This window comes from Parus major, chromosome 8 (genome assembly GCF_001522545.3).
Source record: "Parus major isolate Abel chromosome 8, Parus_major1.1, whole genome shotgun sequence".
In the NCBI taxonomy this organism is placed as follows: Eukaryota; Metazoa; Chordata; class Aves; order Passeriformes; family Paridae; genus Parus; species Parus major.
In genome coordinates, this window is record NC_031777.1 from 1,050,715 (window position 1) to 1,073,340 (window position 22,626).

General features: G+C 50.5%; 3 protein-coding genes and 1 long non-coding RNA gene across 23 annotated transcripts in view; 1 reads left to right on the plus strand and 3 right to left on the minus strand.

Moving 5' to 3' along the window:
- Positions 1-5,501, minus strand: part of PRRC2C (proline rich coiled-coil 2C) — a 67,393-nt gene extending 61,892 nt beyond the window's left edge. For 17 of the 18 annotated variants that reach the window (XM_015636335.3, XM_015636340.3, XM_033516526.1 and 14 more), the window contains exon 1: positions 5,381-5,501. The gene's annotated coding sequence lies outside the window, so the exon portion shown is untranslated. Of the gene's footprint in view, positions 1-4,736; positions 4,984-5,380 lie in introns of those variants that run through there. The other variant, XM_015636334.3, reaches the window with a different exon arrangement.
- Positions 5,502-6,247: 746 nt separating this feature from the next.
- On the minus strand, positions 6,248-12,501 carry LOC107208373 (dimethylaniline monooxygenase [N-oxide-forming] 4-like). 3 transcript variants are annotated; one of them, XM_015636735.3, is made up of 9 exons: positions 12,332-12,501; positions 11,046-11,183; positions 10,581-10,769; positions 10,097-10,259; positions 9,474-9,619; positions 8,937-9,136; positions 8,399-8,751; positions 8,149-8,218; positions 6,248-6,974 (listed from the first exon to the last, which is right to left on the minus strand). In XM_015636735.3, exons 2-9 carry the CDS (start codon positions 11,175-11,177, stop codon positions 6,587-6,589), a joined length of 1,641 nt encoding a protein of 546 aa, XP_015492221.1. In that variant the 5' UTR covers positions 11,178-11,183; positions 12,332-12,501; the 3' UTR covers positions 6,248-6,586. The 3 variants fall into 3 exon arrangements, with proteins under 3 accessions (XP_015492221.1, XP_015492219.1, XP_033372305.1); XM_015636733.2 differs by having other exon boundaries at positions 11,046-11,215; positions 12,332-12,421; XM_033516414.1 differs by having other exon boundaries at positions 6,889-6,974; positions 8,116-8,218; positions 11,046-11,215; positions 12,332-12,421.
- A 393-nt stretch (positions 12,502-12,894) lies between these two features.
- Positions 12,895-20,084, minus strand: FMO1 (flavin containing dimethylaniline monoxygenase 1). The gene is made up of 9 exons (XM_015636736.1): positions 20,002-20,084; positions 18,094-18,265; positions 17,731-17,919; positions 17,485-17,647; positions 16,997-17,139; positions 16,487-16,686; positions 15,643-15,998; positions 15,000-15,072; positions 12,895-13,839 (listed from the first exon to the last, which is right to left on the minus strand). The coding sequence occupies exons 2-9, from the start codon at positions 18,238-18,240 to the stop codon at positions 13,497-13,499; spliced, it is 1,614 nt and encodes a 537-aa protein (XP_015492222.1). The 5' UTR covers positions 18,241-18,265; positions 20,002-20,084; the 3' UTR covers positions 12,895-13,496.
- Positions 20,085-20,200: 116 nt separating this feature from the next.
- LOC107208376 lies at positions 20,201-22,567 on the plus strand. The gene is made up of 3 exons (XR_001523190.1): positions 20,201-20,592; positions 21,092-21,274; positions 22,160-22,567. It is a non-coding gene; the product is annotated as an uncharacterized LOC107208376 (long non-coding RNA).
- The last annotated feature ends 59 nt before the right edge of the window (positions 22,568-22,626 follow it).

Genomic DNA, 22,626 nt, shown 5'->3' on the forward strand with positions numbered 1-22,626 from the left:
GCAGGAAAGATTAGGAGAAAAAAGTTAAACCACTCCTTTACTGGGAGTAACTCAAGGAATCTCTTTCAAAACTTCCATTTCCTGATCCTTTACCACAATTTCCAAGCCCCACTGAAATAATCAGTATTTTTCTCACAGAGGAAGTGACACCTTTTTTCAGCATTCTTCCCCAGGAACAACACTGAACAGATTTTTCATCATCCTTTTCTTTGCCTTTCAAGTATCCCTGACCTCAACTGCAAATATGTAAAAATTTTTATACATAACTTGTTTATCCAAAGCCCCTATTCATAAGGTAATCCTCAAATAAGAAATAATTAGATCTAAGAGGTGTTATTTTTGAAATTTGTTAGAAGTTGCTTTGAAATAATGTTCAGGCAAGCTCCTCTGTCCATGAGCTCCTTCAGAATATTCTGACAGTGCACAAGAACCACTCTAGGACTAAATCCTTAAGGATTCCCCCTCTTCTTTAGAACACATATGCCAAAATTAATCCCTTTTTTGCCATTTTTTCCCCCTAATTCTTTTCTGTTCATCTTCTCAAGGTATTTTTGTTGTTGAAGAGTCCAGCTTGAAAACAGAAGCACTCAACAGTAGGAACCTACAGAATAAACAGTTTTCTGGAGTCTTCTACAACCTCACCATTATAAAAAAAAAAGCCCAAAACAGTGACTCTGATCAGTTATGTAATGACTTCAGCTACTTATCCCCACGTTCAAAACTTCCCACCTCGCCCAAATTCTTTGTTGCCTGTTACTCCTATCATATTCCTAACCTGACTCACATACATCAAAAATAAACATTAATTTCTTCTCTGTATTAAAGAGCTGTTACAGCATATTTTGAAGGTTTTTAAGATACTCCCACTGTGACAGTGAGAGGCAGGGTTGCCAAATGCTCCAGCTTGTAACACACTGATAGCACCAGTAAAAAAAAATTCACACCAATGCATATAAAGGTGGCAGAATTTTGCTCCCTGGTCTGGTCCAGCTTGGAAAGAGTTCAAAGCTGTTCAGTCTCTTCTACCTGCTGTCCATTATCCCCTGGATCTCTGGTTACATGCTTTTCCCTGTGACTCACTAATTTCTTGGAACAGACACATCTCCTTGTTCACTGAAGAATGCTCAGCATGGAAGAGATGCAGCTGCCAACACCACACTGACAACAGCTCTGGACAACACCAGTTAATTACAGTAGGGCTCAACTTCAGTCCTCTGTTTTAGACCGGATTTGACCACAAAAAAAGGAAAATAAGAAGATGAGAAGCTAAAATTAAAAAGCCGTATCAGCATAGCCAGCTTTATGCATCTCTCAGCACTAGAGAATCCATTTCCCATGGAAGTTAACTTGCATCTGCCAAATGGCTGCAGACAAGGTTTAACATCTTCACTTGCTCTTGGTTCTCTGTTTAGTCTGCTCAGAAAAAAACAAACAACAAAAACTCTCACATCCCTTGACACTTTGCTTTCAAGATGCAGCAAATAATTCAGGCTCAACACATTATCAAAATACTTATCAAGGAACTTTTTGTTATCCAAAGCTCTGTCCATGCTGCATCTGTGGCATAAAAACATCTCTTAACTCCAGCAAAGCAACCACTTAGAAATGCCACAAGCCAAAGGCAAGCTTTTCTTGCTAAAATATTTCTTACTTGCATTGTCAAGAGAAAATGTTTTTGTTCCTTTTCATTAGAGGACTTCTGCTGTGCACCTATACAAAGCACAGACTGTCCTAAACATGACTGAAAAACAAGCCCTGTAAATCAGTATTTATTCTTTTTCAAAATGAAAGCATCAATTCATTGATATTAAGACTGAGGTACTTCAGTGGAGTAGCTGGTGAGTTTGAAACAGAAGTCCTAAAGCAATATCAGGTCTTTAACTGGAAGGAAATTATTGGCTTCTCAAACAAAAAGTAAATGTTGCTGCACTTCCACCTTAACTGAAGGTTCCAATCAGTTTAAGTATATCTTAAAACATGCTGCAGTATATCTGCAAACATTCCTTGAAATTATGACTGTAGACTGAAATTGTAAGTTAAAATTTAGAAACAATAAAATCTAGCAACAGACACATACTTACAAAATATGAATTTTAACGCAAGGTGCAGTGGTTTATATGATTTTATGATGACAGCTTAAAAAGGGCTGCTTTTCTAAGCAAGAAAGTTTGATTTGCTAACTTAAGCAAGCAGTGCAGCAAGATATGGACAGCCTAGTGATTGCTGAACTACAATTTATAGCCCAACTAGGTAAAATCTGAGTAAGGCTGCCACTTCACTTAGGATTCAGCTGTACATTGATTAAATTGGTATTTAAGAGACCTCTCTTGTCTCAGTTACCCAGGACTTCAGTTCTTCAGGCAGTACTTGTGCATTTATTGTAGCTGAATATAAAGTGCAGCCACTCCTGTCTCTGATGCTGGAAGACCCTGAAAATGAAGCCCACGTTATTTCCAAATACACATCAGCTAAGATTTATCACCATCATGCCTCAGACTGAAGACTTGTAAGGCTGATTCTGCACTCTAATTTTCCTGTTAATCAAGACAGTGTCAGATAATTTAAACCATGAACAATGTGAATGTTAAACAGTTTCTCCCTTTAGTATGTGTTTGCAATCTGTAACAGACGAGCTCGTTAGCATTTACTTAGAATGTTATGTAATGGTTGAGGTATTTGTAATAAAAACAGTCTATTTCTGTTAGCCTGTTCTTCCTAGACATAAAAGCTGTCTTCATCTGATTTTTATTAGGACTTCATCTTTCTCTACTCTTGATGCATTTTTAAGACTCCTGTGCACTCCATTTTCATTTCACCGATACTCAGAGCATTATTTTCTCCCACCTCCTCACACGAATTTCAGATTTTATTTTTACACTACTTTCACCCGTGAGCTCCTACTGCATTTTGTAAAACCCAAGAAACAATGAGAGCACGAAGCTGAGCAAAGGAAAAATTTCCTACAGAAGATGAACTGGTTCTACCAGTAAAACACCACCAGCAGTCCCGTCATTACAAGCCCAACATCCATCCTCAACGAGTGGGAAGGTGCTGCATTTTCACGTGGTGGAGATTTTCCCCCTCAAACCCTCCACTACTGCAGGAACCTCTGAAGATGTCAGCCAAAGGAATAAAAGTGTTTTTCCTTTTCTCACATCCCCAACCCACCAGACAAGGGTTTATCCCTCTGCAAGAGCACACTGGGCAAGGCTTTAATTCTTCTGCAAGATTTTTATCTCCTCATTTTCTCCACACCACCCCTTATATGGTATTTAGTCTCCGCTTTCTACCCTCTCTCCACTCTCACATCCTTGCTGTTCCTTAGCCTGGAAATCCGTCTGGAACAAAGAAATTGTGTTTCCAGTACTGCAGAACACCTGGCTAAAGCTGACCCCATAGAACAGAACCCTGCTTTGACTTCCATTCTTTCCCTTAATTGCCACCCAGCATTCATTCAGACAGCCCCAGAGCGACACAGGAGGTCCCTTTGGAATTGCCTTAGGACCTATGGAAGGTGCATCCCTGAAATCTGTAGCAGTGGACCAGGAGCCCAAGTTAAAACTGGAGACTGATGTAACTGTTCTGCTCTACAAAAAAAACAGGCTTCCCATTATGGAAAGTCTAAATGGGAGCAAAGATATTATAAATTGCTACTAAACTACCAAGACACAGAATATTTATATTACCAAGACTCACAGAAGCAACTGTATATTGAGTTATACATATTTCATGGGCTATTATCTACAAAAGCCAAGAACTTCATACAAGGAACGTATCCACACACCGAGGCAGAGTTTGAGGTGGCAGACAGAGGCTCAATCCTGGTCTTAAAGCAGTGGCCTAAGAGAGAACCAAGCTCTCACTTCAGTTTAAAGAGCGACCTCTCAAGCCCACATCACCAAACCACCTTTCCACTGAACATTCATCCAGCTCAAACAACTCCCCAAACTCTAGGGATTCTCTATTCTCCATAAAACAGTTGCAGAGTTGCACCGCAAACACCACGAAATTAATGCAGAAGCAAAATTCTCTAAACTACAGAATTAAAAAAAAACAATCTGAGACCTACATAGAGCTCCTGGCAGTCAGTATTTAAGGTCAATCCTTTTGTTTCTCATACATGGACAAATGAGATCATGTCCTGTTTCCTGCCCCTTCAGAAGCAACTTCTTGTCTGAGCAGAGCTCTGTAAGATGAGACACCAAGTAGGCCAGGCACCTCATTGCACAAGAAATAAAAGTATTAAAAATTACAGCCCTGTTCCTTCTATGGGAAATATTGCTAATTTCCAGTAATATACCTATCGAACCCAAATAATCAGGGCAGCAGAAACGGTTCTTTCTTGAAGTCATCTGAGTTTTAGATGTTCCACCAAAGAATATATTTGCAGAACATCCACGTGAAACAGAAAAAGGAAAGAAAAACCACGATTCAGCACCCAGCACCATGCTCTCATGCATGTCCCCTTCCTCAGGAAGGGAACTGGAAATCATCTGGGCCACTTTTAGCCTCCAAATTTTTCAATCCCTGCATCCCTGGATTATGCCCACTGCAGACCAACTGCCTGAATTTCAGCCGTGTCATCTCACCTCACGCTCTCACCGTTCTTTAAGCGCTATCCGTGAGAACACCCCTGGCCCTGACCACCCCACCCCTACAAATCCTGGCCCCGGGAGCACAAACAATGCCTTCCTTCACTCAGTCCTGCATCAAACCACCCAAGAACCGCCTTTTACCGTAGGGCGAAGAGTGAAAGACCCGTGGATGCGTATTTCAGAGTTGGAAAAGCGAGGCGCCTTGCCTGCAGCAGCCCGCACGGAAAGGCTGCTGGTGCCCCGCGTTTCTGCAGGAAGAATCACAGCCCCCAAGTGAGCGCAGATGCACGCAGGGCTCGGCGCGCTCCTCGAGGATCTCCAGAGGAGTGAGAAAGGGAGAAAGAGAAGGAGAGGGGAAGAGAGGAAAGGGGAGACCAAGCGCCGTTAAAAAAAGGGGAAAAGCGGGAGGCAGAAAGGCGGGCGGGAGAAGGAAGCAGCACCCCCGCAGGAGCGGTCCCAGCGCAGCCGCCCCTCCCGCCGCCCCCGGGCTGTGCCCGGCGGGGCGCGGCCGGCCCCAGGCGCCGATGCGGGGCGGCCCAGCGAGCCCCGGCCCGGCCGCCCGGCGAGCCCTGGCCCGGCCGCCCGGCGCCGCTGCCCGCCCCGCTCCGCCCGGCGGCGGTGCCGGCCCGGGGCGCCCCTCACCCGCCGGCCGCGGGCCCGCCCGGGCGGAAGCCGCCCCCGCCCGGGGCCATGCGGCGCAGGCCGCCCGCCCGCTCCTGCCGCCGCCGCACCGCGCCGCGGGCCCGCGCTCCGCCGCGGTGAAGCGGAGGAGCCCCGCCGCTTACCGGGCGCGCAAGGCGGCGCTCGGCTGCCCGAGGGTCCCGGTGCCGGCGGGGCCGCTGCCTCTCCCGGCGCCGCCGCCTCGGCCGCTCACACACAGGGGCCAAGATGGCGGGCGGCCAAGCCGGGCGCCAACGACGTCTGACGTCACCGCGCACGGCGCGCGCCGCCGGTCCCGCCCCCGCGCCGCCGGTCACGTGACCGCGCCGTGCCGCAGTCGCGCGGGCTCCCGGGGACAGGTGCGCCCCCTGGCGGCGCGGGGCGGAGGGCGGGGCCGCGCGGACCCGGCCCCATCCCGGTTCTCATCCCGGCCACCCATCCCGGTTCTCATCCCGGCCCTATCCCGGCCCCATCCCGGTTCTCATCCGGGACCCATCCCGGTTCTCATCCCGGCCCTATCCCGGTTCTCATCCCGGCCCCATCCCGGTTCTCATCCGGGACCCATCCCGGTTCTCATCCCGGCCCTATCTCGGCCCCATCCCGGCCCCATCCCAGTTCTCATCCCAGCCCCATCGCGGTTCCCATCCCAGTTTCCATCCCGTCCATATCCCGGCCCCATCCTGGTTCCCGTCCCAGCCCCATCTCAGTTTCCATCCCAGTTCCCATCCTGGAAATTCAGGGTTCCCTATAATCAATCCTAAGGCTGCTTGGGCAATGGCAGGGGATGCTTACTTGTTTGGATTTGTCACTGTATTTAAAATTTATTATTATGTATTAATATATTAATGTATATAACATTTCTTATATATCATATTTGTTGATATTTCTATCTAATATATAGATTATATATATCTATAAGGGCAAGACTCTCCCTTCTGCCACAGCTTGGGATCCACTTCACACCCTGATAATAAGCCCTTAATAAAACCATCCATCACAAATCTGCGAGGTTTATTTGTGGCTCCCTCTTTCACATCCCAGAAGTTACCAGACACAGAAGTAGCTCGACAATTCACGCTTCACAAAATCCCAAGGTGGTGTGGGTCTTGCCAAAATTTTAGGGAGAGTGGGGGGAGGAAGGCTGGCCTCATGCTCAGCAGCTCATCCTGGAGTGGTTCAGGGTGACCTTTGGTGGAAGAGCAGCAGGAGGAGGATGGACCCCAGCCAGCCCCAGGCTCTCCTGCTGGTGTCACCTCCAGCCCTCTGGCAGCGCCTGGCACAGCTTTGCACCATCCCCACACCACCTGGCATTGCGGCTCTCCGGGTTCCTCCTACACCTGGGGACCTGCCCAGGGGCTCCAGCTTGGCTGGGGGTATTTAGAGAGGAGAAAACCTGCGGTGAGAGCTGCTGGCAGGGCCAGGAGGCACATCCAGCACCAGCTGGAGGAGCTGTTGGAGCTGTCATCCACCACCCGCGTTCTCAAGGGCTTCAGCGCGCGCTGCCACTGGGTCAGGATGGCAGCTCTGGCCCCGCTCCACCTGCCCCGTCCCACCAGCCGGTACTGGTAGGGTGAGCAGGGCCCAAAAAAGATGGCCAGGGCCAGCTGGGGGTCTGTCAGGAGCAGCCTCAACACGCTGGGCTTTACCCCAGCACACGCAGCGATTTCATCCATGTAGCTGATAAAACTCATCTTCAGGTTCTCCCTCTCGGATGGATTCCTTCCATGGGACATAAGAAATAAAAGTCAGATGGCACCATCCTGTCTCAGCTCCCAGCTCCATAGGAAGCAAAAACCTCGGGCTCAGGTGAGCCCCAGTCTCTGGGGCAGAGCTCTCTTAGCCCCAAATAAAGCCAAAGAGCCTCTGTGGGGTCAGTCCCAGCAATTCCCTGGGGCAGGGGATAAGCAGAAGCCTGTTTTGTCTCTGCAGCATAATTGTGGCTTCAAAATCAGTTCTAACTTAACAGTAATGCCACAACTACCCCTGAAATGTCCTTCCCTGATGTTCAGATGTAGACTTCCAGAGATAAGAATGCCAAGGGGACTGGGAGAATCTGGGAAATGCAGAAAGCTTCCCATGCTGGGAGGGATTTTTCTGCTTTCATAACCTTAGAAAGGTAAGTGCTGATCTGCTTCAGGAAAATTTGAGGCAGCCTCAAGTTTGTTTCCTTTGCACCTCAGGCTTCCATATTTCTGTGTAACAGCATCTTGGTGCAGTCATTTGGGCTCCTGGTCGTAATTCCTGTTTTATCCCAGCTTTTCCCCAGTGTCCCATGGGCCAGCCATGCCCTGCTGGCAGACCCAACCCAGCCTGCACCCCGAGGTCCCCTTGTGCTCCATCATCATCCATCCCACATCCTTGGGATGTCCTTGGGATGGACACATCTCCACCTCCTGTGAAATCCCAGTGCCAACTGTTAGCTCCCACACACACACACACAGCTGGTGGAATACTCACCTTGACCTGCCAAAAAGTGACACAAACTGTCCCCCACCCGCCCTGCCCGGCTCCACTGGGGGCTCTGGGTGGAACACAGCGGTCCCAGCTGCCTGGACTTGGGAGGGAGAAGCCACGAGATGGCACCCTTAGTCTGGAGGAAAGCAAAACTCCCTCTTGACATGCTGGGAACAAGGACATGGCTTGGAAGCCTGGCAGAGGGGGATCTCCAGAGAAGGAGATGGGAAGAGAGGGAAGGGAAGCTGCAGACCCCTCAGGTCTTGTCATAAACTGCTCCAAAGAAGCTTATGGTGCCTTGTTCCATAAAGGAGCCATGAGGGAATTTTCCCAGCTTACTGAGCAGGTCCCTTCCATGCCTGCCATCGAGCCCTCCCCTCCCCGAGGTTATCCTGGCACACAGCACCTGTCTCATCCCGAGTGCAGGAGCATCACACACCTCTTGACTGGTGGCCTCCTCTTCACAACCTCAGCTGTCATCCTGCTGGGGGAAGGCAGCTTGTTCCAGCCTGAGAGCAGAGAGACCAGCAAGTTCCAGCAGCACCTTAAGAGGAAGTGTTCAGCCCTTTCCCAAACACCTTTCCCAAGGTATGGAGCAGCAGGGATGCAGCTGGTGGACAGAGGCTGCCGTGCTGCTGATTCCCGTGGCCAACAAACCTCCCACCCAGAAGATCTCCCCCATCTCCTACCTGCAAAGACCCCTGTCACCCAGCGAGCCTGCATTTCTGACCCCACCATAATGGAGCCTGTCAGCTGGATCAAGCCAATGATGGCCAGCGTGGGCTTTTCCAGCTGGGGAGGGAAGACACGTTTGTAGAGGGAACGGTTGTCATCGATGGTGCTGCGAACAGACTCCTCCAGGAAGGGGAATGTAAAGTTGTAGCCCGTGGCAAAGAGCACCACGTCGATGTTTTCTTCGGTTGTCCCGTCTTCGAAAACAGCAGAGCTTTCAGTGAACTCCTTCACGTTTGGCTTCAGCACCACAGTCCCAGAGAGGAGGCAGAATGGCAGCTCTTCATTGATAATCATCTTAAATTTGGAGCTTGTGCAGTGGGAAAAGAGGGCAGCAGTGTTAACATCTGTGAGGGATCTCAAATGACTTCTTTTATACAGTCAGAATTCCCCTCCAATTTGCTATTCCACAAATATCCCCCCCAAACTGAAAATTAAGCATTTCATATTATAAAGACCCCCTGACCACCCAACAAAACAATGAGGGAAAAACACCTTTTGCTAGAAGCCAAGCCATAGTTTGTGTGGTTGAACCATGAATTGAACTTCCGAAACTTGATCCTCCTCATGAGGGCTGATGGCAGAAGCCAGTCCAGGAGGTGGTTGAAGTGGGTGGTGCTGATCATGTCTAAGGGGAAGCCGTTCTCTGAGACCCGGCTGACGACCCACGTGTTGCTCCTGGTGCTGAGGAACACCTGGTGGGGGGAAAGGAAGGTCTCAGCCTCCTGCCCAGGCACCTTGTTGGCATTGCCCTGAACGGCAAATCCCATCTCCTGCACTTGAGCCAACACTGAGTTAACCCAAGGGAAGGAGATGACATCCAGATGAACCAAACAGCTTGTGGTGGCTTTGATGAAGTCCCCAAAGCTGCTCAATTGCCATTCCTCAGGCGGCCCAAACTCCCCAGGAGCTGCAAAGCTCCTTCAACCGCCCTCAAGGAGAAGTGGAATTTATTGAGAAACACCAGAGCAAAGCTCCCTGTGGTGCCCAGTGGCTCTCACAGTCCCTGTCTGGACCACCAGGGAGCTGTACCTTGGCAGCCACATGGCTCAGCTCCACCGCGAGGTCACCGCCGGTGTTGCCGATGCCGACCACCAGGACCCGCTTTCCTCGGAAATCCTGCACATCTCTGTATTCCCAGCTGTGCATTCGCTGGCCTTTGAAGCGGCTTTCAATGCCTATGCAGAGAGCAGGGAGCATCTCCTACTGCCAGGTACATTTACCCACCCCAGCCTTGTGCCCAGATCCTCTGCAGCCCCCAGCTCAACCCCCTCCCACCTCTGCTTCCAACTGAGAAGCCCATGGAAGTTCCCTGCACCCCCTTGGCTCAATCTTGCTTTGCAAATCCCAATGGATTCCCCACCTCCCACTTCTGCATCCAGCTGAGAAGCCCATGGAAGTCCCTGGCACAGCTTTGCACCGTCCCCTGCACCCCCTTGGCTCAATCTTGCTTTGCAAATCCCAGTGGAAAAGCCTGGCTGCATCTTTTTTTCCCCCATTCCCTGGAATGTCCCACCACCGTTTCCCAGGGGTCAGGGTCCTGCCTGCTGCAGTGTGGATCTTGGAGCAGGCAGGTTTGTAGAGGAAAATACAACCAGGGGACCTATGGGGGGGAAAACCCTGAGGGGCAACCCCACTGCTGGGACAGGGCTCACCTGGGAAAGAAGCCAATGGCAAGTGGGGCTCCTGGTAGTGGCCAATGCAAACCATGACAGCATCGAAGGTGTGGGACTCACGGACACCGTCAGCCTCGGTGACCACCTCCCACTGGCCTGAGGCAGTGAAATCTGGGCGCTTTCTCACGCTGAGGACTGTTGTCTTGCACAGAAACCCAACAAAACAGCGGTCAGGGATCGTGCTGTGTTTCAGAGACGTGCCTGTGAAAGGCTGGGGCTGCGGGTTGTGTCCCTGGGGAGCTGTGTGTCACCCCTGAAGCTATTAAATCCCACCCTGCACCTTTCCCCTGCTGACAGCAAGCCCCTGTTCGAGCAGCTTTATTTAAAACACTCCTAAAGGCTGTCTTCAGGACACAAAAAGCGTGTGGGCCTTGCTGGCTGGCACCCAGCCTTGTCCCTTCCCACCTGGAATCTGCAGCTACCCATGGCTCTTCTCCCCGTGGGGTTTGGGGTCCCTGCTCACCTGGAAGCGTACGTGCCGCAGGAGGTCGAAGTGCTGGGCGTACATCCTCAAGTATTCCAGGATGAGGCTGTGGGGCAGGTAATTGGGAAAATCCTCAGGGAAGGGGAAGTCGCTGAAGCAGGACATCTCCTTGGAGGTGTTGGTGATGACTGAGTGGTACACACTGATTCTCCTGTTGTCTGTGGAGTCCTGTGTGAAGCCAGGGGTGACGTTTCCAGGTGTGCAGGGGAAGAATTTCTCCACATGAAGTACGAGTATTTTTCTTCCTCGCATTTTGGTGCAAGGAACAAACCAGGACTAGCACCTGGCGACAATCATTTCTGCTCCCTCCATTTCCTTCTCCATCAGGAGAAGCCCCATCTGTGGGATAGGGACAGTCCCTGATGGCGTGGCCACCCTCTCCTCTTTGCTGCAGTCAAAAAGCATCCAAGGAAAGGGATGGGGACAAACCCTGGAGGCACTGACCGTGTAGCGCCAGACGCCGCCGATGTCCTCGCTGCTCTCAAAGCAGGTGGGCTCCAGCCCCTCCTCCAGGCACCACTTGACAGAGGCCAAGCCCCCAGCCCCGGCCCCGATCACGGCCACACGCCGGACCATGCTGGCCTGCAGCAGGTGACAGGCTGGTGTGAGAGCAGCTGGAAACACAACAGCCCAGGGATCAGCAGAAACACCAGTCCCTTCTTCCCATCCCCAGCAAAACGCCCCCGGTCTTCTCTGCCTGCTGGTGTCCACGAAGGAAAACTGTCCTGGGAGAAAGCCACTCCTGGGTCAAGTGCTGTGCACAGATCCTGCTCATTGCCCTTCCTGCTGTGCTAAACCTCCCTCCTCCATGGGGAGGAAAAAGGAAAGGCTTTTAAAACCTCACTGTTCTGCCGCTTCAATTTATTCCCTTTCCCAGCCCAGCCCAGGGTATGCAAAGAAGTTGCACAAAGTGATCCTCCCGAAGTCTTTGTGAGAAACAACTCCAGCTAAGCTGGCTCGTTTTCAGGCTTTCCTTTTTAATTTCCCATTAAAGAGCAATCTCTTGAAAACAAAAAGGGTTTAAAAAAAAAAGGGAAAAAACCCCCAAAGCAATGCCTGACTGAGCAGGATCATGGCACAGCCATTCAGAAGTTAGACAGCTCTGTGAAAACAGTGGGCTGGGATTACAGGATATACAAAAGGTAAGAAACCCTGGAAACGTTGGGTATAAATAGGAGGAACTTGAATTCAGGGTGTGTAAACTGAACTACACCAAGCTTGACTGGGGAAGCAAAGAAACTCAGTGAAAATGAATCCACGTGAACTTTGATTAGATAAGAAATTCTCCTACTTCAGAGTCTGCAGAAAGAGTAATTTATAACTTTTCCTATCAGTTTTGTATCAAAAAGTAAGTTAACATAAATAGAAACTGGAGGAAACTGAAGAAAGACAGGGAAAAAATGTGGGAGGGGCAAAACAAACACTTTGGCATCCACAAAGCCTGGCCTGAGCCACTCCTTGATCTGCAGGGACAGGGCAGGACATGCCCACAGTCGCCTGCCTCGTTTCTGGAACCTTCTTTGGCTTTAGGAAAGAGTAAGGGTGCTGAAGCCACCCCACTTTTCCAGCACTGCTTGCAGATGGTTTTACCCCAGAGGGTCCCTGCAACACCCCTCTCCCCACCCCAGCAGCAAAGCCAAGCCAGCAGTGAAAAACTGCCAAAACCCCAGAGAGCTGTCTGCCCACTTTTAAACCCTGCCAAAGCCATCCAAGAGAAGAGAGGAGCAAACCTTGCAGGACAGCGCTGTGCCTTTGCTGCTCAGCCCTCGGCCAAACTTCCCTTCAGCTTCTCTCTCCGTTGTCTGGCAGGGAAGGCTGAAGTCCAGGCAGCTCGCCACGGCTCTTGCACCACTGACCTTTATACCTTCATTCCCCTGCCCTGTGGGCTTAAATGCACTGGAAGAAAGTTCTCAACCTCCCTGTGGCAGTGATAAGTGAAAATTCAAATATAATCCCGAGTGGAACATTCTTGCAAGGATTTCCATGCTGTAACTCGCCATTGCTCCAGCCCAGGCAGCAGCTTGGGGTTGTCCTGATCTATTCCCTTTTGTGGTGCCTGTGCTGGCTCATGTTCCCTTGGCATCCCCAGGAGATCAGCAGAGCATCTCCCTTTGCCAGCAGACAGGGTGGATGTGGGGCACGGAGCACTGTGCAGCCTCATTTTGGGGAGTGAGGGAAAACCCTGGGAGCCCCAGCCTCGTGAGCTGCCTGCAGAAATTGGTGGCACAGCCCCAGCTCGGACACAGGCTCTCCCCCCGGCTCTTCCCACACACACAAGGACGGGACAGCACACTCATGCCAAAACCACTGAGATTTTATTCATTTCAAGTCTCTCCATGCACAAAAATAAAGCCTCAGGATTGTCCAGTGGTGGGGCATGCAGGGGAGCAAAGCTAGGAACGCTTAGGCCCACAGGCTCAAGTGTGACAAACCTCCCAGCACCAATTCAAGATTCACCAGTTCTACTGGGATTTTGGGGGTCACAGTGTTTAGGTTTGGAGAAAGGGACAGCCTGAGCTGTGCATGCAGCCCAGATAATTCCTGGGTGCTTTTGCTCCTGTGACACACCACCACTTTTGCTGGTCTTGTCCTCACTGCATCCTGTCTTGTGTGGTCCAGGCCATCAATCCCTGCTCCTGGCAGCAGGCAGGGGAGCAGAGGGGCAACAGACACTTGGGCAAGGCTGCCATCCCTGGCTAATGAGGTCTGCAAAGCTGTGCTTGGGGTTGAGCTGGAGCACAGGGAGGTTTATGCTGAGGGCTGCAGGTTAAATTTTGTTGCCATCTCCTGAAATCCTTTTCCCCAGTCCCGTGGCACACTGTCTGACCTAACATCCCTCAGGACAACAACAAAACACAAAACCCAAACAAACAACAAACAACCACACTCTAAAAGCTATTGGAAACCAAAAATCACAGCAGCCAGGAGCAGAAGGAATCCCACCACAGCCAGGAGAGAAGGGAATAAGCTGGAGGAGCCAGCAGGAACTCGTGTTCTTGTGGGCTTTAGGACGCGGTCCCACTGGGTGAGGATGGCCTGCCGTGCCCCCTGCCAGCGCCCAGGACCCCTCAGGCGGTACTGGTAGGGGGAACAGGGGCCAAAAAAGATGGTGAGGGCCAGCCAAGGGTCTGTGCAGAGCAGCCCCAGCACGCTGGGCTTGGCACCGATGAAGGAGGCCAGAGTGTCCAGGTAGACCAGCCACTCGGTTTTGAGGACTTCGTCAAAGGTCAGACCAAACCTGAATGAATGGGATTAGAAAAAGAGGCAAGGAGAAAGATGGGTGTCAGCAGGGCTTAGAGGAACTGGGGTGGAGGTCCTCTGCATCCTTGTAATTGCATCTGGAATGCAGCTGGGCTCTTTTTAGGCAAGGACTGGATGTATGTGCAGTACCTGAGACTGTCTGGACATGACACAGCACCTGTGAAGTGAGGCTGGCTCACATCAATCTTTCTCTTCCTCATTCACAAGTTGTACCTGTTCCCCCCCTTCCCCTTGGTGAGTATTTGTTAACAGACTTTGGCAAACCGGTTTTGTGTCTTTTTCAAAACAACAACAACAAAAAACAATCCCTCAAGCCCAAATCCCTTGGCTTTTTTTGCAGAAAAGTCACGTGCAGCACGAGAAAGGTGGCACCCTTTAGTATCCCTCACGTTCATTTCCACTAAATAGTGTGAGAATACACGGTGACTTGAAGAATTGCTTCCAGCTCACCTTCTCTGCAGAGTTCACAGCTTCATGTCCCACCTTCAGAGGTCAGAAAAAGCCCATATCCATTTAGCCTTGCATTGTACAGAAGTTGCTCTGTGCAATTCTGTATTTCACTCTTCTACACCTTTTCTCCTACAGCTGTTTAAGTGAACCACGGATTTATACATCACCCGGTTTCCTGGGATTGCTCATTCATTCCCTAATCCTTTTCAGCCTTTTGCCTGCCTGTGAAGCACACACCAGTGTGCTCAGACACCTGTTCACAGTGACTCAGGTCTCCAAGCTGAGAGATGAGACAATCTGCCTGCACACCTCATTGCTTGTGGGTTGGCTTTTTCTCCCCCTAGCTGAATTACTTTGCATTTATTACCATTAATTTCTCTGCCATTTTATCTCTCAATCCCTGGGGATGCTGGTGTTCTTCCCCAGTTCCCAAGCAAGCTTTAGCCTTGAGTACCCTGAATTAATTTCTTCCTGTCACCAGCAGGCAAAATATCAGTGTTAAATCAAAGGTTACACTGGCTCTTTGCAAGTGAGTAAAGGGGAAGCTGGATCTGGGAATTCTCCCCTCTCCTCTGCCACGTTTACAGGGAACAGGCACAGAGTGAGAGCCTGTGTGCAACTGCCCCAAAAACTCCAGAGATTTTTCAAGCCACCAAAAAACCTTTGCGGCTCTGGGGAATTACTTACCACTGGACTTGGTTTTTCTTCTTCTCATTTACTTCCTTCTCCATGACAGACTGGGAAGGCAACTGACACAAGCCTGGAAAAGAGAGAGGAGAGCATCCCACCAGGTTTAACTCATCTGGGGGAACTGTGAACTCATTCAGTGATGCAAAATGTGGGAATCCCTTCCCTGAGAGGGCAGGAAAGACTCATTGCTAGCAATTTATTCAGCAGTGGCAATCCTGCCAGAAACTATTCCAAATTCACCCACACCTTTTCCTGCTCTTAGAGATGTGTGCTGTCAGGGCACAGGCAGGTGTTGTGGGGTCAGATGAACTGTGCAAGCCCCAGAGAGGATCATCCCAATGAGAAACCCCAGAGCTTCTCACCTCTGTGGAGCAGTCCTGACCCAGCCCTCCACGAGGTTATCCTATTTTTATTAAAAACCCCAAACAAAACACCTTTTGCTAGGTTTCTTCCCTCACTCATGTTGCTGTAGCTTAGCTGACGTGAAATAACTTGGGAAGCCTGAGCCTTGAAAATGCTCCCTTGTCTGCTCTGAACTTCTTAACTCTGGGATCTCCCTGGCTGGAGGGACAAAATGTGTCCAGCCTGAGCTGCATTTTGGGGCTCACATTTGAGGGAGAGCTCACATTTGCTCCCCTACCTTTGAAGACACGGCTCACCCAGCGTGCCTGCATCTCTACTATGGGCATGATGCCTCCTAAGGCATTAATCAGCCCAAGGACAGCCAGGGTGGGTTTCTCCAGGTGGGTTGGGAACACGTATTTGTAGAGGGACGCGTGCTTGTTTTCCACCCTGACGACGGATTCTTCCAGGAAGGGGAAGGAGACCATGTAGCCCGTGCAGAAGACAACAATATCGATGGGCTCCTCCTCAGGGCAGTTGTGGAAAAGGACTGAGTTGTCCTTGAACTCCTTCACGCCCGGCTTGATGGTGATCCTGCCTGTCAGGATGTAGCTTGGGAGGTCATCGTTCAGCACGGGCTCACGCACCGGCCATCTGCGGAGAGCCGGGGGCTCTGAGAGTGGGACACCACAAACGAGCCCTGCCGGTCCCCTGCTCCTCCTCCCCCCAGGTCCAGCAGCTCAAACCTCCCCGTATCATTTTCTGTGAGCAAACAGCCCTGCCCCACACCTCCAAACGTGTCACCAATGTCACCCAGTTCCACAGCGCGAGAGAGTCACGGACATCTCCTGCCGCCTTATTCCCTTCACTCAGTTGCTCTTCATCTCTTTCCAGAACTGATCCATGCTTTAAGCCTTCCTTCTCCTTTTTACCCAGAGACCCTCACAAAGAAAACTCCCCTGGGCTTTCCTGGGCTTTTCCAGCATGCCCAATCTTCCATGGCTTAAGGGAGCTACAGCTTATTTTCTCCTCCCTGTTGGAGATCACCCCAGTCTGGGCATTGCTTGATGCTGCTTGCTGAATATCTTCCCCTGCCCACACCACAAACCCATCTGCATGGGATGGGAACCACCAAGAATTACCTCTTCTCTGGCTGAAGGCCATAGTTTTCGTGGTTGAACCGCTGGTTCACCTTGTGATTGATCAACCACCATGCGAGGGGTCCGGGGAGGTTGGTCTTGATCAGGCTCATGAGGCGAGTGTTTAAAACCATATCCCACGGGTAGCCGTGCTCAAACACACGGCTAAACAGCCAGGCTCCTCGAGTGGTGCTAATGCTCACCTGGGAGAGAAGGATCAATGGCTCAGGAGATGAATTTGCTGCTTTTCCTTTATAAAGAACCTCAGAGGAGCACAGCGCAGACAGCCGTGCAATGGCAAAGCAGTGACAGCACCTTTAAGACCTCCTGGCTGCTGGCGATGGAGATGAAACAGGGGACAAGAAGAAAACCAGCTGGCTTTCAAGGTAGGTTTTTGACCAAAAAAATTCAGGCTCAGAAAGAATACTTGTACACCCTGTCCCTGTGATGACAGCACACTGCTGTCCCCAGTGTCCCTCTCCCCACAGCCCTGGGGTGGCAGGGTGGTGGCACCTTGGCAGCCACACGACTGGCCTCCACTGCGATGTCCACTCCCGAGTTGCCCATGCCCACCACAAGGACACGCTTGCCCTGGAACACGTCAGGATGCTTGTACTGCCGGCTGTGGAAGTACTGCCCTTGGAACCTCTCGATGCCTCGGGGGAAAAGAGAAACACAGCTTTGAAGTACTTGAGCATTTGTGGATTTTGTTGGGTGAACTGGTGTAAACAAAAAAAAGAAACAACCCCAATCCAGATGGCAAGAGCACGGAAATGCAATCTCTGGCCACCAGAGACTCGGGGAGGTCCATCCCATGCACACAGAATTGATGCTTCCTTCCAAAATGGGGTCTCAGAGACAAAGCCACCAAAGCTCGAGAAAATATTGCTGGTTTGGAAAGCAGAAGCAAGAAAAGAAAGAGAGGATTTCCCCCGAATAACCCCTAAATCTTCTCTCCCCAGCCCCTGAAGCAGGTAACCACAGGCAGCCCTATACCATACCAGGAAAACACTGCAGGGGCAGGGACGGCTCCGAGAAATTGCCGGTGCAAACCATAACAGCATCGAAGACGTCTGATGTCTGCTTCCCACCCGCCTCCGTGACCACGTTCCACTGGCCCGTGGTGGCAAAGTCGGGGCGCTTACGGATGCTGACAACGGTGGTCTGGAGCGTGGGGGCGAAGCGAGGTCAGCATGGCACCCAGCTCGGGCAGGGGAGCAGGGCAGAGAGGGGTACCCATGGCTCACCCCAAACCTGATGCGCTCCCGCAGGCCGAAGCGCTCGGTGTAGCGCCGCAGGTAGTCCAGGAGCAGGGCGTTGGGCAGGAACACCGGGAAGTGCTCAGGGAAGGGGAAGTCGGAGAAGGCAGACATCTCCTTGGAGGTGTTGCTGATGACTGATGGATAAAGGCTTGGCCGGCCGGCCTCGATGTGTTCCTGCCACGGCACCCCGGGCTGCATCAGCCTGTGCCCGGGCTGGGCGCTGTCCCCCTGGCCTCAGGGAGCGCAGCCCAGCACCCAGCAAGCTCTCACAGCCCTTCCACACCTGCTAAACCATCCCCTAACCCTGCCCAGCTGCCCAGGGCAGGAGGACAGGCCCCCCGTTCTCACCGTGTAGCGCCACAGCCCCCCGATGTCCTGGCTCTGCTCGAAGCAGGTGGGCTCCAGCCCCTCGTCCAGGCAGCACTTGGTGGCTGTCAGCCCGGTGACACCCGCGCCCACCACGGCCACTCTCATCCCTGTGCCCTCTGCTGGCATCCCAGGCTGGGAACGGGGCTTCAACCTGGGAGAAACCCCACAGATGGTCATCCCACGCTCAGGGGGCAGCTCCTGGCACGCCCTCTGTAGGGAATTTCTCTATGTGCTACCCCCAAATGTCATTCCAATTTAGCATTTCATGCTGTGCTACCCCCAAATGTCATTCCAATTTACCATTTCATGCTGTGCTACCCCCAAATGTCATTCCAATTTACCATTTCATGCTGCAATCTGTGGTTTAACCCCAGGGCTGGAGGGAGCACCCTGCTCAGTTGAGTTATTAATTCACTATTAAGGAATAGTGACCAAAGATGTCACTATGGGTGGTACCAGCTCCTCTGGCCTGAGAAGAGCTTTCAGCTTCCACCAGACACAGAGGATGGTGTATTCATCAGGAAAAAGATAAAAAAAAAAAAATTCATTCCGATTTATTTTTGGTTCTTCATTTACAAGTAAGATTAAATGTCTTAAATAATTATTTTCTTTTTTTTTATTTTTATTTTTCCCCTTTTATTTTAATAATCTCTCCACTTTTACAGTGCTGTTTTCAAACCCCTGCAGCTTCCCTGGAAACTGGCCTTGAAAGTATGTAGTTGAGCCACAATCCACTGCCAGTTTTTATTTATAAACTGGATTAAAACTATCCTGCAAATATTTGTATTTCATCTTTGGCTATCTGCCTCTCTCAGGAGGAAAAAAAAATAAATAAAAATTCACAGGGACTGTTCAGTTTCTGCATTTCTAACAGGGTCCTGTCCCTGATCCCCAGGGAAGATCATGCTGACTTTGACATGGCCACTGAGGCTGACAGAGAGGCTGCAGGCTTGGCACACCTTGGATTGAGGATGATTTTGTGCCTCTTGCAGGGCTGAAAGCAGCTCCACCCCAGGGTTTGAAAGGCAACAGCCCCCGGGTTGAAATCCAGCCCTACAAAACTCCCAGTGGGGATGATGGATCCTGATCCTCGGTAGTGCCACAATAAAGGGATAGTAAAAAATATAAAAATAAAAATAAATTAAAAAATAAAAATACCAAGGGATGATGGCAGGCTCTGTGGCTTGGGCTGGACAATTCCAGAGTCAGAAACACCCCCAAAGGTGTCCTGGGGGTGCTGCTGCAATCTGTGGTTTAACCCCAGGGCTGGAGGGAGCACCCTGCTCAACTGAATTATTAATTCACTATTAAGGAATAATGACTAAGGATGTCACAATGGATGGTACCAACTCCTCTAGCCTGAGAAGAGCTTTCAGCTTCCACCAGACACAGAGGATGGTGTATTCATCAGGAAAAGGATTTTAAAAGAAATAAATTCTTCAGTTAAAAAATGGGGTTGGACATATTATTTTCTAAAACCTATCAGATTCTCCGGAACTATTTCAACTTTCAGTCATAAAGCAACACCTAATGAATACTCTGCTTTTCCAGGCTGGAATAAAAGCTGGGTTTTTTCCTTTGTAAATGAAGAAAGCACTAGCATCAGCTGCTCACTGTTACCTGTTTTGGGAGAGGCTTTTTTTTTTGCAAGGTGGGAACTAACTTTATCACAAACACCTCCCAGCTATATTTGCTATTTGATTCCCTACCTTCCTGCAGAGAAGCTACAAAAAACACCCCAAAAATACCAATTCTGCCACGCTTTTATGTAACAGGCTGTTCCTGCCACCCTTTCCACACTACCCCAGCAAACAGCCAAACTCAGAAGTGCCCAGGAGTGGGGCAGGGAGGGGAAGAAAAGCTTTTCAGCCCTCTGGGAGCGCTTACCTCCAGCCCCAGCCGTCTGTGCACTGTGTCACCTCCGCTGTGGGAAGGGAGGGCTCCTCTCACTGCGGATTTATGGGTGAGATGTGGAGCTTGGCAGGGGTGGGGAGGGCAGGCAGCCCTTGCCATGGCACAGGAATTGCACAACTCGCTGTGGGAGGAGTGGCTGGGGTGTCCAGCTGTCCCCTGGGGTGAGCTGGACAGCCCAGCTGCTGATCCCTGGAGGGGTGGCAGGGAGTGGAGCGCTCCAGCTGTGCCAGGGCACACTCCAGCTGTGCCAGGGCACAATCCAGCTGTGGGATGTTTGCACTTGCCCCATGGTTACTTTGGCAAGAAGAGGCTTAAGCTGCAGACAAACAGCAGGGGATTGTCAGGACTTCGCAGCCAAGGAGGAGAGAGAGTTGGGTCAGTGGCCACACCATGCCATCAGCCACGCCAGCAGGGCTGGTGCTGGGCAACTGAGAGAGCATGAAATGGCCACAAAAACAAGGTCCCAGGCACAAAGAAAGTGGAACTGTTGGCTGAAACATCAATGCAGGCCATAGAGCCCATCCAGGTACCTCCCAGGAGGAAATGACCATGGAAACAAAAGGGGTAAGTGTGGCTTTGCCCCCAGATATTCAATTTATTTAGGGAATAAAAAGTATGGAAATGCTTTTTATTATGCTGGAAAAGTATGAAATCCCTGAAAATGAATCCAGCTGGGCATGGAGAATATAGAAGCCATGGAGAGACAGTTGATAGAGGACTTTAGGAAAACCAGTGTCCAGAAAAGGACAAATGTATTTGTGCCATGGGTGTGACAGCAAAACTCACAGAGTGAGAGCAGGGGATACAGTCAAAGCTGCCAGCCCCATCAGGGCCTCACCTTGTCACTGATAAAGACACTCCCAGGGCAATTTATCCCTGGATAAATTTATCCCAAAATATCAAATCCCCAGATTTGATACCAGCCCTTTTAGCAGTTTGAATAACTAAGGAATGAATCCACAAGGGAGGAGGAGAAAAACCCATCCAAGGTCTGCAGAACAGAGAGTGGAAAATAAAGCATCCAACAAAGATTTCTGCTCTGGCCCTGTATTTTGATTTGCAGAGGCTGAAGGGACATGTTTGCCAAAAAAAATTGGGCAACAAGGTTTGCACATCTTTGCCAGTGTTGGGATTTGGACAATTCCCAGCTCTCCCTCAGACTGGACCCTTCTCCAGGTGCACAGGACCTTGCTCATGCAAAGATTCTCACCAGCACTCAGCAAAAAAGAGTCAGGAATCCACTAAGGTAAATATCATGTTCTTTACAGGCTTCTGCATTTTTTGGGTTCCCCAGCAGGCATTCAGGTGACCTGCACTTAGAAGGATACCGTGGCAACGTTCCAGGAGTGGTGTTAGTGCTTTTAGGAGGGCAGTTCAGGGAAGCTTTCTAAAAGAACAAGTTGTTTTTGGCAAAGATGAGCTGCTGGTATAGGAACAGGACCAGGTGCCTTTGGTGCAGCTGCTGCCAGCAAGGCTGGCCCTGATTCTGGTGAGGAATCCAGTTCAGAGGTGCAGAGCTAGATGCACTGAGAGATACCATGGGAGTAAAGGGTAGAAATACCTCCGAAGCCTCAACAATCTGCCTTAGGGCTGTGGTGTTCCCTTCCACAAATACCACCGGCCAGGATCTGGGCCAAGTGTGCAGAACAAAGTGCTGGAGAAGATGGAGATGAGATAGCAGGGAGGCAATTACTGTAATTATGCACACTCATGCCCAGGGCACTGAAAAGTCCTTGTCAGAAAACATTTCTTGTTCCTTTACCCACCTCTGCTGCTGGCAGGGCAGCCCTGGCACAACTTTGGAAGAGCCAGGACCAGTGAATATCTGGCTGTGGCTGAAGATGAGAACCAGGAATGGGACATTCATGTGCCTGCCCACTGGTAAGCCCCTTGTCCTACTGTGGCACAAGCCTGGGCTCTGCAACAGCCTTTTTAATCTTTAAAGGAGAAGGAAGGAGAGACTAAATATATCCCTTTACTCTGAATCAGATGGCAAACTCACCATCCTTGCAAAACGCTGGCACCAGCTTCACAATTTCTGTTTAAAATAACATTTTAGAGCAAGGAGGGGGCAAATCTGCACAAAAAAAAAAAAAAAAAAGTCTTAGCACAGCTGTTTTTTTTTTTCTAGGTTTTTGCTGTTTTCTTGGTTCCTGTCAGCAGCTTCTGGCACGTGCCATGCTGGAGGGGGAAAAGAAAAAGGAAAACTAAAGTGGAGTTTCTCGTTTAGCCGGTCTCCAAGCAAGGCAGGGGACTCAGAACCGGGCAGCTGATGGGATGTGAGGTTTGGGATCCCCAGTGAAACACTTCATTTTCCCCTCTCCAATGTTATCACTGCCTCCTCTCACTGCCCAGGGGCTTTTATTGACCTTGCTGCCCCAAAGGTGGCTGCTGCCTCCTGCAGAGCTGCAGGATAAGGCCATCCACAAATTCAGTGAAGAAGGCTGCAAGAATCTGCTGGTGGAAAAATGTATTTCCCTCCTCTATTTCTTGGAGCCTGGATTTTGATTTTGATTTTATTAAAAAAGCTTTTCCTTCACCTCCAAGGCCAAAAGGCATTTTCCTGCTCAAAACCAAAGAAAGCCCCTTTCCAAGCAG

Excerpts from the sequence above, each read along its gene's own strand:
- LOC107208373 (XM_015636735.3), bottom strand. The coding sequence starts at position 11,177 with ATGGTCCGGCGTGTGGCCGTGATCGGGGCCGGGGCTGGGGGCTTGGCC. Across the intron at positions 10,260-10,580 it reads TGCGGCACGTACGCTTCCAG|ACAACAGTCCTCAGCGTGAG; the intron begins GTGAGCAGGGAC and ends TTTCTGTGCAAG. Across the intron at positions 8,752-8,936 it reads GGCTTGGCTTCTAGCAAAAG|CTCCAAATTTAAGATGATTA; the intron begins GTGTTTTTCCCT and ends CCACTGCACAAG.
- FMO1 (XM_015636736.1), bottom strand. The coding sequence starts at position 18,240 with ATGCCAGCAGAGGGCACAGGGATGAGAGTGGCCGTGGTGGGCGCGGGT. Across the intron at positions 16,687-16,996 it reads CCAGTCGTGTGGCTGCCAAG|GTGAGCATTAGCACCACTCG; the intron begins GTGCCACCACCC and ends CTTCTCTCCCAG. Across the intron at positions 15,999-16,486 it reads GGCCTTCAGCCAGAGAAGAG|ATGGCCGGTGCGTGAGCCCG; the intron begins GTAATTCTTGGT and ends GGCTCTCCGCAG.